The following is a 13,641-nucleotide window of genomic DNA, read 5'->3' on the forward strand; positions in this document are numbered from 1 at the left end:
TTAATCGTGCTTAATTGCATTGTTAAACAATAGAATACCAGTTAGAATTTATTTAATATTTTTGGATGTATTCTACATTTTCAAATATATTGATTTCAATTACAACACAGAATACAAAGTGTACAGTGCTCACTTCATATTTATTTTTGATGACAAATATTTGCACTGTGAAAAACAAAGGAAATAGTATTTTTCAATTCACCTAATACAAGTACTGTAGTGCAATTTCTTTTTCATCAAACTTGAACTTACAAATGTAGAGTTAAGTACAAAAAAATAACTGCATTCAAAAATAAAACAATGTAAAATTTTAGAGCCTTCAAGTCCACTCAATCCTACTTTAGCCAATCGCTCAGACAAACAAGTTTGGGTAAAATTTGTAGGAGATAACTCTGCCTGCATCTCATTTACAATGTCAACTGAAAGGGAGAACAGGCGTTCGCATGGCACTTTTGTAGCCAGCGTTGCAAGGTATTTATGTGTCAGATACGCTAAACATTCGTATGCCCCTTCATTCTTTGGCCACCATTCCAGAGGACATGCTTCCATGCTGATGATGCGTTATTTAAATTTGTGACTGAGCTCCTTGGGGGAGAATTATATGTCTCTGACATGCCATATATTTCATATCAGAGCAGTTTCGGATGATGACCCAGCACATGTTCATTTTAAGAACACTTTCACAGCAGATTTGACAAAACGCAAAAAAGGTTCCAATGTGAGATTTCTAAAAATAGCTACAGCACTCAACCCAAGGTTTAAGAATCTGAAGTGCCGTCCAAAATCTGAGAGGGACGAGGTGTGGAGCATGCGTTCAGAAGACTTAAAAGAGCAACACTCAGATACGGAAACTACAGAACCCGAACCACCAAAAAAGAAAATCAACCTTCTGCTGGTGGTATCTGACTCAGTTGATGAAAATGAACATGCGTCGGTCCACTCTGCTTTGGATCGTTATTGAGCAGAACCCGTCATCAGCATGTACGCATGTCCCCCGAAATGGTGGTTGAAGCATGAAGGGACATATGAATCATTAGCGCATCTGGCACATAAATATCTTGCGGCGCTGGCTACAACAGTGCCATGCAAATGCCTGTTCCTCACTTTCAGGTGACATTGTAAACAAGAAGTGGGCAGCATTATCTCCTACAGATTGTAACCAAACTTGTTTGTCTGAGTGATTGGCTGAAGTAGGACGGAGTGGGCTTGCAAGCTCTAAAATTTTACATTGTTTTATTTTTGAACGCAGTTTTTTTGGTACATAGTTCTACATTTGTAAGTTCAACTTTCATGGTAAAAAGATTGCACTATAGTACTTGTATTAGGTGAATTGAAAAATACTATTTATTTTGTTTTTTTACAGTGCAAATACTTGTAATCAAAAATAAATATGAAGTGAGCACTGTGGACTTTGTATTCTGTGTTGTAATCGAAATCAATATATTTGAAAATGTAAAGAACAGCCAAAATATTTAAATAAATGATATTCTGTTATTGTTTAGCAGTTCGTTTAAGCTTGCAGTTATTTTTTTTAATCGCTTGACAGCCTTATTTGGGAGCCTAAGGTTGATGCAATAGTAGATCCACCAGTGAAAGACATAGTCAAACCTTCATAATGGGACTCCCTTCCAAAAGACCGCATACACCATAAGAGTTATGACATACTGCACAGCAAATTAAAAACCTCACCTATAGCTATTCAGACCAAAGATGTTTCATATGTTTAGTAAGGAAAGCCGACTTTGTGACCCTCGCCCCCCCCCCCCCCCCCCGCACCAAAAAAAAAAAAAAGGCTTATTCTCTAGAGGTATGACCCTGGCCCGGAGTGAGATGTCTCGGGTTCTGTACTCATCGAAGCCTTGATGTGATCTATGATGAGCAATGGATTCCAACTAGGTGGCTACAAGGTAGCAACATTTCATATATGAATAGGCATTGCTTATCCTAAACTGGTATCTTGTGCAGCCAGACTTACAGGTGAGGAGCTATTGGGGAAAATATTGAGATTGCAAAGAGGCCTCAGACCTCGCTGTTGAAACCAGCATAGCAATCCATTGGTTGCTACCAACACCAAGAGTATCCAAGAAGGGACTATTACTCTGGCTGAGGGAAAAATCTGGAGCAAAAGCTTCCAAAGAAGCCTAGATAAAATGCTCTTCAAACTACATCCTTTCAGCTCATTTCAGAACCTCTATCCGGGCGATGGGGTTTTTTCTTTTCTTTTTAAAGAAAAAGCAAAACCCACATGGCCTTATGGCATTAGATCAGTGGTTCATCGAGTTCGGTATGCTGTCTGTAACAGGGATCAGTACCAGCTGCACTGGTGCAAGGTACAAGAAACCACATAGGTTATGATACGTGCAGGGGAAGTCTCCTCCAACCTCCCATTGGAGGTTGGCTTATGATTGAGACTTAAGTGTTTTATAGCCTTTCCCAAATCAGGAAATAACCAGAGGTCAAAAGCTTCTTCGTGATAATGGAAATAATGTCCTGGGTAGAGAAGAATGTGCTGCTTTTCAAGACAGTTCACATAAAGGGTACGGAAAAGAAAGAGAGAGAGTGAGTTGTAGTGGTCCTCCTACAGCAGGCACTTTGGACTTGCTAGGTACCCAAAGACCCCACATTATATCTACAAAGAACACCAGACCCCTTGAAGCAGGGACTCCTTCAGTCAGACTGGGAACATCTACAGTTAACAACCTGGGCATCAGAAGAGAAGTGTAGTTTAGAATTAACCTCTGATACAGTTGAAATTCCAACAAAACTCAGGGTATATCATCATTGGTTTAGTCAAATTTACTTTCCTGGTGTGAGGGGAAACAAAAAGCTCTTTTGAGGCAAAGATTGCCTCTTTGTGCAGTCCCCAGCACACTGGGTCCCTGACCTCTACATGATGATGTAATAGAAATGCAATAATAATCCCAAATTTCTGATGTGATTTCAGGTACACTAGAGTTTCTTCAGGAGGCTTGGTTGGAGTCCTACAACCAAGCATGGTAAAAATGTGGGTTACAGCCATAACAATATTTTGTCATCAAGTATTTGGAGTATCAGGTGCCACATTTAATCATAGTGACAAATTAGACAAGCTTGCAGTTGGCCTTGCTAGTCATGCCACCTGTGAAAGGCAAGTTTTGGAATTAGTTCCCATGTCCATACAAGAACCACACTGCCTTTGTCATGAGGGAAGGATTATGCTTATAGCTCCAGAAACCTTTCAGTTCAAGATAAGTTCCCTTTTCCACAATTTCTGGGAAATAGTTCTCCCACCATTTTGTTCTAACATGTGGAAGGTGTGGCATCAATGGGCATTCCTTGAGTGCTAAGGATCTATCTCAAGCATCTGAAGTACATATGTACCTTTTCATCTCATTCTGTCCAAAATGCCAAGGCCTCACAGTTTCAAGTTTGTTGCAAGCAGGAGGTAAAAATGGGGGGAACTTCTGTCTAAATTACTCTGTCATAATAATGAAACTTTGCTTATTCTTTCCCTCCCTACCTCTGGGATACACTGCTTATTACTTCCCAGGAGTAATTAAAGAGCAGAGAAGCTTTGCAACAGAATGATCAATTTCTTACCTGATAATTTATTTTATTTTTAGCAACTTTTCTCTGTATTCCATCCACCCCGGTAGTCTGGTAAATGATCAGAATATAAATTGAAATTTTTCTCTGAAGGGAGACTTAGACTTAGACAATTTGCATCAGGTTGCCTTAATACTAATAATTGGTTGCTGGAGTATTTCTACAGCTGTTGGAATTTTTTTGGGGTGGCCTGAGATGAAAGACAGAGCTTAGTACTGGATCCTCCAGCTACAACACCGGACCGTTTCTGAATTCCACAGGTGGAGAGCCCATTAGTAATTAACTCAGAATTTCTCTTTTACTGCTTTTCACCATCCAAAATGTTATAGTTGAGAGGAAGATACAAATAAACCAAAATGTATAGCATTTTTTAGCATTTCAAACTTCTCTTTAGGAAAAGATTGCACAGGCCACACAAATCTGCCCGCAACGGATAGAAGTCAACAGAACTGTCAAGAGTCTTGACACAGAAATGAATCGCTTAAGAGACAAGATAAATTCAAAAAGAGATCATCATGGAAACAGAGAAGAAATAATAAAGTAAACAATGGCTACATATTTTGGGGTGGGGGGCAGAATGGTTGCTTCATTGGCATAGTAGCTTAATTTTATTTTAATTATCTCAACTTTTTTTTAACAAGTCTGATTAATGGTGGCGGGTGCTTTTCTTGAAATGAGTAGTCATAGCCTTAAATATATTTGGCTGCTCATTGCATTCTTTCTGTAGCACCCAAATGTGATGCTGTGTGCTCCAGAGAAACTGAGTAAGACATGGTCCCTACCATAAACAGTTCACAATTTCTATTTTTATATATAATGTGACAAAAATAGGAAGAGTGGAGTAAGGAACCTCTGTCCAGCTATGTCTGTTGCTCTGGCATTAGGATGCTGGCCACCTCACTTCGCATGGCATTTTTTCTAAGGCAGGATCCATCATACTCATCAAAGTAAGTGGTGCCAGATGCTGTGGGTATTTGCATTTTTGGAGTTAGGGAATTCATAGTTTTAAAGCCAAAAGGACCAGGATGATTATCTAGGCCAGTGGTTCTCAAACTTATTTTATTGTCCCTCCCCCCCCACTTAGTGTCTGTAGTTGTTGGCGCACCGCCTCTGCTCCTCCCCCCCCGAGTACATATATCACAACCCAGCTCTGAAGGCAGAGTAGAGAGCAGCGGCTGTTGTCTGGGCGCCCAGCTCTGAAGGCAGCGCTGCACCAGCACAGAAGTAAGGACGGCAATATGAAAAGTGATATTTGTCCATATTACTTTTCACAACAGACTTAGCACTCCGTTGCCACTCTTACTTCTACACTACTACTGCCACCCCAGGGCTGATAGCTGGACCCCTGCTGTTTCCTGGTGAGCAGTTTGGGGGGCCTCCCGCTGTTCCCTGTATCCCTGTCTCCTGGGTGTGCATGGCCCTTCTGCACATGCCCCAGCCACCTGGGGCTGACAGCCAGAGTTCTTAAATAAATAAAGGCACATAGCTCGCACTTCCCTTGACGCATTCCCATGCCTCCTTTGTGAGATCCACCCCATAGTTAGAGAATCGTTGATCTAGTCTGATCTCTTGCATGACACTGAACTTTGCTCTGTAATTCTTAAGCCAAGTCCAAAAATTTGTATGGAACTAGAGCTGCCTTTTAGAAAAAGAAATCTAGTCTTGATTTAATAGATTCTAAGGCTAGAAGTTACCATTGTGATCATCTAGTCTGACTGCCTGTATAACACAGGCCATAGGACTTCCCCAAAATAATTCCTAGAGCATATTTTTTAGAAAAACATCCAGACTTGATTTAAAAATTGTCAGTGATGGAGAATTGACCTTGGCCATTGATAAATTGTTTGAAGGTTAATTGCTCTCATAGTTAAAAATTTGTCTTATTTCCAGTCTAAATTTGTCTAGCTTCAGCTTCCAGACATTGGAGCATGTTACATCTGTCTCTCCTAGATTGAAGAGCCAATTATTAAATATTTGTTCCCCATGTAGTTACTTTTAGACTATAATCAAGTAATCTGTTAATCTTCTCTTTGTTAAGCTAAATAGATTGAACTCGAGTCTTTAATCATTCTCATTCTTTAAATCTTCTCCAATTTATCAATATCCTTTGTGAATTGTGGGCACCAAAAGTGCACACAGTATTCCAGCAATGGTCACAGAAGTGCCAAATACAGAGGTAAAATAACCTCTCTACTCCTACTCAAGATTCCGCTGTTCATGCATCCTAGGATTGCATTAGTTCTTTTCGCCAAAGCATCACATTTGGAGCTCATCTTCAGCCAATTATCCACCATGACCCCCAAATCTTTTTTAGTCACTCCTTCCCAGGATCAAGTTCCCCATCCTGTAAGTATGGTCTACATTATTTTGTTCCAGATGTATACATTTACATTTAATCATATGAAAACTCATATTGTTTGCTTGTGCCCAGTTTAACAATCAATCCACCTTGATCTGAATCAGTGCCCTGTCCCCTCCATTTTGTGTCAGCTTCAAAATTTATCAGTTGTGATTTTTTTTCTTTCACATCATTGATAAAGATGTTAAATAGCATAGGTCCAAGAATTGAGCCCTGCGGGGCCCCACTGGAAATACACGTACTTGATGACAATTCCCCATTTACAGTTACATTTTGAGACCAGTTAGCCAGTCTTTAATCCTTTTTTGTGTGCCATGTTGTTTTTATATCGTTCTAGTTTTTAATCAAAATATTGTGTTGCACCAAGTCAAATGTCTTACAGAAGTCTAAGTATATTACGTTAACACTATTACCTTTATCAACAAAACTTGTAGTCTGACAGGATCTATTTTCCATAAACCCTTGTTTATTTTCATTTATTTACATTACCCTCCTTTAGTTCATTATCAAGTACCATATCCGCTGGTTTCATTATCTTGCCTGGGATTGATGTCAGGCTGACAGACTTATAATTATCTGGGCCTTCCAGTTTACCCTTTTTAAAAATTGGCATGTTCACTTCCTTCTAGTCTTCTGGAACTTCCTTCGTGCTCCAAGACTTACTTGAAATCAACATTGATGGTTCAGTGAGCTTCTCAGCCAGCTTTTTAAAAAAATTATTGAATGCAGGTTATCTTGATCTGCTGATTAAAAATGTCTAAGTTTGGTAGCTTATATTTAACATTCTCCAGAGATCCTAGTGTAATGGAGTATTATCACCATGTGGTGAGTCTTCATGATGTGTTTTTGTTTTTACCCAAATACAAATATATTTATAAATAAATTAAATAAAATACCTTTTGTGCATTATTATTGATAATTCTACCATTTCCATCTAGCAGTGGACCAGTACCATTTCAGGATTCTTTTTGTTCATAGTTGAGCTCTGGTCAAGTGAAAAATTCTCTTAGTTAGGAAAAAAACAACTCCTCCTTATTGTCCTTAACTTCATTGGCCCTAGATTTCTCCTTGTATCCCTTGGCTTCCTTTATCAACTATGTACAGTTCCTAACTTCATTTATAATCACTACTATCAACTTCCCTTTCTTCTGTTTTTTATATATTATTTTTTTACTGCTGCCTTCACTTACCCTCTAAACAAAGTTGGTTTTTAACTAGTTCAGCCTCCTTCCTCAATGGTGGGATTGTGGGTTTTGGGGCATTTAGTAGGGTGTTCTTAAATGATTTTCAATTATCATTCACACACTTCTGATTAAATTCTTCCTCCCAGCTGGTTTGGCTCACAATTGTTTACATCTTTCTGAAATTGGCCCTACTAAAGCTCTGTCTGTCTGTCTGTCTGTCTGTCTGTCTCTCTCTCTCTCTCTCTCTCTAAATAATTTATTTTACTGGTCTAGACTTTTTTCTGCTTGTGCATTATAAATGTCATCAAGCCATGATTAATTGTAGCTAAGTTACCATTAACTTTTAGTTCTGTCATCAGTTCCACTTTATCCGTAGAACAAGGTCTAATATAGAATTCCACTGTGTTGGCTACAACACTTTTTGAGTTAGGAAATTGTCATCTATACATTTAGAAATTCCAAGTATATTTTGGTATGGGCAGCATGAGACCTCCAGCATGTATGATTCATATTGAAGATACCCGTGATCAGAGTTTTTTCCTGCACATTGTAGAGAGGTGCATAAGGAAGCAGTCATCCTGTTCTGTGTCATGATTTGGTAGTCTGTAGCACACACCAACTACTGCCTCACCTTGTGCTTTATCTGTTAGGACATTGATCTATAAGTGACTTGGAATTGGGTAATGCCATTTCTTTATCTGTTAGGACACTGATCTATAAATGATTTGGAAATGGGTAATGCCATTTTTGCGGGAGAGTACTACTCGCCCTCCCCTTTTTGCCCATTTGCTCCTTCCTAAATAGGTTATGACCATTGATTTTAACATTCCAGTTGTGCAAATAAACCCCCCAGGTTTCATTAATACCAACTAGATTGAATTTATGCTCCTAAATAAGCAATTCCAATTCCTCCTTTTTTGTTACCATGTCTTTCGGCATTAGTGTGTAGGCAATTCAGTAATTTCTTCTCTTCGTGCCCTTTGGTTCCTTAATTAATCAACGTCCTGATTTTTGTGCTAACTGATTACTTATCTCTTCCCTCTTTTTATCCTCCCCTTTTGCTATTAGTTTAACCCCCTCTTGACTACTCTAGTCAGCCTAGTGTAGTCAGAGATTGGTCTACCTTCTACTGAGGTGAAGACCATGTAAACTATATAGTTTAGAAGGTGGACAAATCTTCCTCAAAATCAAAGCCCAACACCGTTTACCTAGCCAGCAATTCACTTCCAGAATCTTCTGCCTCCTGTCTTCCTTTGCTCGTGGGACAGGAAGGATTTCAGAGAAGATTGCTTGGATATTTTTGTTCTTCAGCACACTTCTGAGTTTCCTGAAGTCATCTGCTGTCTGCGAGAGATCTCACAACGCAGTGTCAGTAGTGCCAATATAAATCATTACCAGTGGATCCTTGCCCGTAGATTTCAGAAGCCTATCCAGTCTTAGAGTGACATCTTGTGTCCTGACTCTGGGAAGGCAGCTCAGTGTCCTTTTGTCTGCCTGTCCATTGCCAAATGTTCTTTTGATTCTTCTGAGTATTGACTCTGAAGACTCATCTAAATTAACAGTCTCTCTCTCCTATTTGGGGAAAAATTGGATAAGATAGTGGCAGAAAGTGCTGCCAAACTGAAACAGTCCCTCCCCTCTCTATGCAATCCTCTGAACAGTGACTAGAAACCCAGCAAGAAACAGAAGTGCTCCTTTCATCCATCCTCACAAAAGTACCAGAAGAAAGACAACAGGTATATCAGGAAAACCCTGGAACCAGGGTTTGGGTGGAAAATCCAGAGGAAGTCCCACTGCCTGTAAGAACCCACTATGACAAGGAACAAATGCATGTCTGTCCAGATCCTATTTCTCAGAAGAATGGTACATATCAACCACAGGCGAGTGGGTGAGAGGGGTAGTGAGTTACAGATAAGTCCCTTGTACTAAAGGCCTCATCCCATCCCTTCACCCAATCCCCAGCAGCCCCATCTAATATGAACTGGCGTTGATGACATTTTGTATCTCCTGAACGTAGGAGTTCCTTCAGGAGCAAGGTTCTCAGGTTTCTATTCTATTTTCTTCATTGTCCAGAATGCACTGGGGGAGGAGGAGTCAGAGCCATGCTGGACCTCAGTGGCTCAACAAATAGATGAAGAAAACGAGTTTCAAGATGGAGACCCTAGCTTCAACAGTGGCATCCCTGTCCCAGTGGGACTTTCTCACTTTTGTGGACCTAGAAGATGGAGATCTTCACATTCCCATATGCTCATGCCACCGCAGACTGCTAAAAGTTGCATATGGTATGGCTTACTTCCAGTACCGAACTCTTCTAGTTGGTCTCTCATCAGCCCTCACAGTGTTTACAAAGATGCTTGTGGTTGTAACAGCCAGACTCAGGTTTCAGAGCACTCATCTGTATCCCTTGGATAACATCTTGATCAGAGCTCCGACCCAAGCTGCAGAACATAGTGCCACAGTTTGGACTCTGGAGCTTCTCCAAGTGCATGGCTTTAAACACCAATAAAAATGTTGCCCCCCCCCCCCCCCCCGACAAAGATAATTCAGCTAGAAGTGGAAATGGACACTTCTTCAGCAAAGGTCTACCCATCACTGGATGTATTCCAAGAGATCCAGTATGTGGTATCTATGCTGGTCAAGTGTATAGGCCAACCATAACACATTGTCTCCAAATATTGGGTCTCTTGATATCATGTATAGAGATCACCCCATGGACAGGGTCTCTTTATAAGGGGTCTCCAGGCCTTTGTACTGAAAGTATGGAACCATTGGAACACATGCAGGATCAGGTCCTGAACTAGGTACTGGATTCTCTAAGATGATGGGCAATCCCAGAGAATTTCCCTAGGGGTCTTCTCGTATGCCTTCTAGACTCACAGGAACTCTCAACCAATGCCAGCCTGATAGGATGGGGAGCACGCATCTGAGCCACAGAACAACACAAGATGCCTCAGACTCCTGGGAAAGGAACCAGAGAGTCAAACTAGCTCTGCTAATGTTCCAGAGGGTGACCATGTTCTGATCCAATTGGACAGTACAAACTTCTATGGCTTATCTCAACAACCAGGGAGAGAAAGGAGTTCAGTTTTACATGCAGAAAAAATATCAGTATTGGAATGGGTAGAGAGGACCCTTCCTGCCGTAAGAGCGATACACATAAAAGGAGAACTGAACCAAAAGATGGACTGGCTCAGCAGACAGTCATCAACTTAGAATGGTGCCTAAATCAGAAAGTCTTCACTCTGATCTTGCAGATGTTTGGCCTCGCTTCAGTCAACCTGCATCTGACAAAGTGGGTATTCACTTATGAAAGCTTATGCTCCAATACATTTGTTAGTCTACAAGGTGCCACAGGACTCTTTGTTGCTTTTTACAGATCCAGACTAACATGGCTACCCCTCTGATACTTCAGTCAACCTGTTTGCCAATCACAAGAACCCAAAGCAGGGTTCTTCACCAGGGAAACAGATCCAGTGTCCATTGGGACAGATGGTCTTTCACATAGATGTGGCCACAAGGCCTGCTATATTCATTCATGCCCTTTCCACATCTAGGAAAGGTGATCCAGGAGATAAAGGCACAAAGATGACAATGCCAACTTCACAACAGCAAAGGAGACCATGTTTCTCCGATCAAAATCTGATTGAATTTGGGACCACCATTGCAGCTACTAATGAGAACACAGACATCCTTCGCCAAAGCCGATTCCTCCAACCAGACCCAGGCCATCTATACAACTGATAGTCTGGCTATTGAGAGGGAAGTGTTGGTCTATCTTTCAAAGTGATCAGAACTCTGCTCTCCTCCAGAAGAGCTTCCACATTAAAGGCTTACTCCTCATCTGGAGCAGGTTGCATGATATCAAGAATGCCAAGGATCCTAGTACTCCTGTTATTCAGGACTTTCTTGAAGAGAAGGGACTTCAGCCCAGCACTGTAGCACTTCAGGTGTCAGCCATAAGTAGCATACTGTTTGTAGGATCCTCTGTTTCCCTGGTGGATAATCCTCAGGTATCCAGATTCCTCAGAGCAAAACCAGTATTCCCTAAGTGGGATTTACCCCTGGTATTGAAAGCCTTAACTACTCACCCTTTTGAACCACTGACATAAATATCTGCCTTCTATCTGTCCATCAAAACCTGTTTTGTGGTGGCCATGATGTCTGCTAGACAAGTTTCTGAACTGGTAGCTTATCCATGCAGGAACCCCACTGTGGGTTCCACGATGACCAGGTGGTGTTAAGAACTACAGAATTGTTCTTGCCTAAGGTGAATTCATCTTTCCATGCCTCACAAGAGATCATCCTTACTTCATTCGGTCCAAAGCCACAGCACCAGAGTGTAAAGCTGTGGTGTGCCATAGATGTTCGAAGAGCACTAAAGATCTATGTCAAGGGCACAGAATGAACAAGGTTCCTTGTTTGTCTTTCATCTGAAGTGCCAAGGGCTCAGAGTTTCCAAACTATCCCTGGTTAGATGGATCAAGCTCTGTATTTTAGAGGCATACATGGCGTGAGAGGGGCTTCTATTCCAGATGGAATCAAGGCACATTCCACAAGATCTGTGGCAACCTCATGGGCCAAAAAAGTTGTGCTTCCACCACAGAGATCTGCAGGACAGCAACATAGTCTCAGGCTAACATCTTTTAGGCACTATAAAGTAGATTTTCTGTTCTCAGCAGAGGCCTCCTGTGGTGAGAAGGTGCTGCAGGTGGTGGTTCACTAACAGTATTGCCGTTTAAGCAATCAACAGTGCTGTTCCCTGTCCCGTTTTTTTTTCTCCATCCATCCCCACTTCTGTTCACTGCTGGCTACTTCCTCTGTATATCAGAATTGTGGGAGACATGGGGCTGCAGAATGGTAAATTTCTTACCTGATAATTCCTTTCTGCTAGCAACGTCTCCCCCAATTCTACCCTCCTTGGATGTCTTAATGGCCAAGGGACAAAATTGTATTTTGATCATTACTGTTGTAGACTGTAGCCTGCCGTACACAATTAACTGGCTGGCTCTGAAGTTATTGTTACTAATCACATTCTGAGTTTTTACTTTGAAATGACTCATCTGGCAGCAAACCAGAGAAAGGGGCCTGTCTAGCATAAGATGTGCTACTGCTTTGTAGCTTTCAGCTCTGGAAACTGAAGACAAGAGGGGAATAGACCATATATATCAGAATGTAAGGGAAGTAGAAGAGAGGGAAACAGCCCATACATATCAGAATTGTGTGAGACACTGCTAGCAGAAAAGAAAGTACAGTAAAAGATCTTTTATCTGGCACTTTACCAACCGGCAAGCTCTATAAACTGACATTTCTGATCTGCACTGAAAGTCTGGTTTATAGTGCGGTTGGTGTGGGGCCGGCAGGGGGCTGGGGCATAGGAGGGGTTCGAGGTGCCGGATGGTGGGGGAGTGCTCACCTCAGGCAGCTCCCCATCCCTGCTATTGCTGGAGAGGCGCGGCCAGGCGGCTCTGCAGGCACGCTGTCTCTGTTTCCCCCCTCCCTCCCCCCCCCCAACCACAGACTCCATGGCTCCTGTCCCAGCCCATTGGCTGGGAACCGTGGCCAATGGGAGCTGTGGGGGGCAGTTCCTGCAGATGGAGGCAGCGTTCCTGCTTGCAGAGGTGCCTGGCCACACCTCCACCAGGAGCAGCAGAGACGGAGAGCCTCCAGATGTGAGCGCCCCCCCCCCCCATATGGCACCCCAAGTCCCCGCCCTAAGCCGCCTCCTGGACTCAAACTTCCTCCCAGAGCATGCCCCACAGCCCCTCCCATCCCCTTCCCTTCTAAACCCCTCCCTCTGAGTTAACCGGCATTTTTAATTTACCGGCACTCCCGTTCCCCCAGTATGCTGGTTAAAAAAGCTTTTACTGTATCATCTAAGAAACTTACCTTTCCTTTTCTTCCCCCAACAAATAACAATAATCTTTCTTTTATTAATAATGATTTCCCCTTTCCCTGTGAAAATTCAGCTTATGTACCCACATGATGTTAGTTTTAGAGTGATGGTTTAATAGATTGTAAGCATATGTTTGTTTGTTTTTTTTGTTTTCTGAAAAGAGAATTTTGGTTGTCAGCCTGGTTTTAAATTAAACATCAAGAATTTACTTGGGTCTTAACAGCATCTTTTGTGTTCAACTAAATATTTATGAAAATCTTTTTGCTGATAAAACAGGCAGCTTATTGAAGCAAAGGACAAATATCAAGATGCAGAAGGTAAAGTGAAGAATTTGAAGAAGTTTATTAAATTGCTGGATCAAATAATGACACAGAGATACAAAATGTATCAACAGTTTAGAAGGTTAGTGTGATCTTCATTGTAGTGTTAGTGGTTCAAATACCTGTGATGGGGCAGATTAAAAATATTTGTCATAAAATTCTATCGATTGGGGAAATTTAGGCATTTCCCAGGGTCACTCAGAAGCAATTTCTGTATTCAACTTGCATATACTTCTGTACACTTCCTGTGTTTCAACAAGATGTGTTATCCACATGGATTCCACAACCTGCCCTCCTTCC

The 13,641-nt window shown here is 41.6% G+C and overlaps 1 protein-coding gene across 4 annotated transcripts in view; it reads left to right on the plus strand.

Annotated features, from left to right (window-relative positions):
- The window catches only part of SMC6 (structural maintenance of chromosomes 6), a 90,929-nt gene that overhangs the window by 66,889 nt on the left and 10,399 nt on the right, over positions 1-13,641 (plus strand). For 3 of the 4 annotated variants that reach the window (XM_065587648.1, XM_005293076.5, XM_042848696.2), the window contains 2 exons: positions 3,980-4,125; positions 13,298-13,423. In XM_065587648.1, coding sequence (XP_065443720.1) covers positions 3,980-4,125; positions 13,298-13,423 — 272 coding nt within the window. The remainder of the gene's footprint in view (positions 1-3,979; positions 4,126-13,297; positions 13,424-13,641) is intronic. The other variant, XR_010599399.1, reaches the window with a different exon arrangement.

Source organism: Chrysemys picta, chromosome 3 (assembly GCF_011386835.1).
Source record: "Chrysemys picta bellii isolate R12L10 chromosome 3, ASM1138683v2, whole genome shotgun sequence".
NCBI classification, from domain to species: Eukaryota; Metazoa; Chordata; order Testudines; family Emydidae; genus Chrysemys; species Chrysemys picta.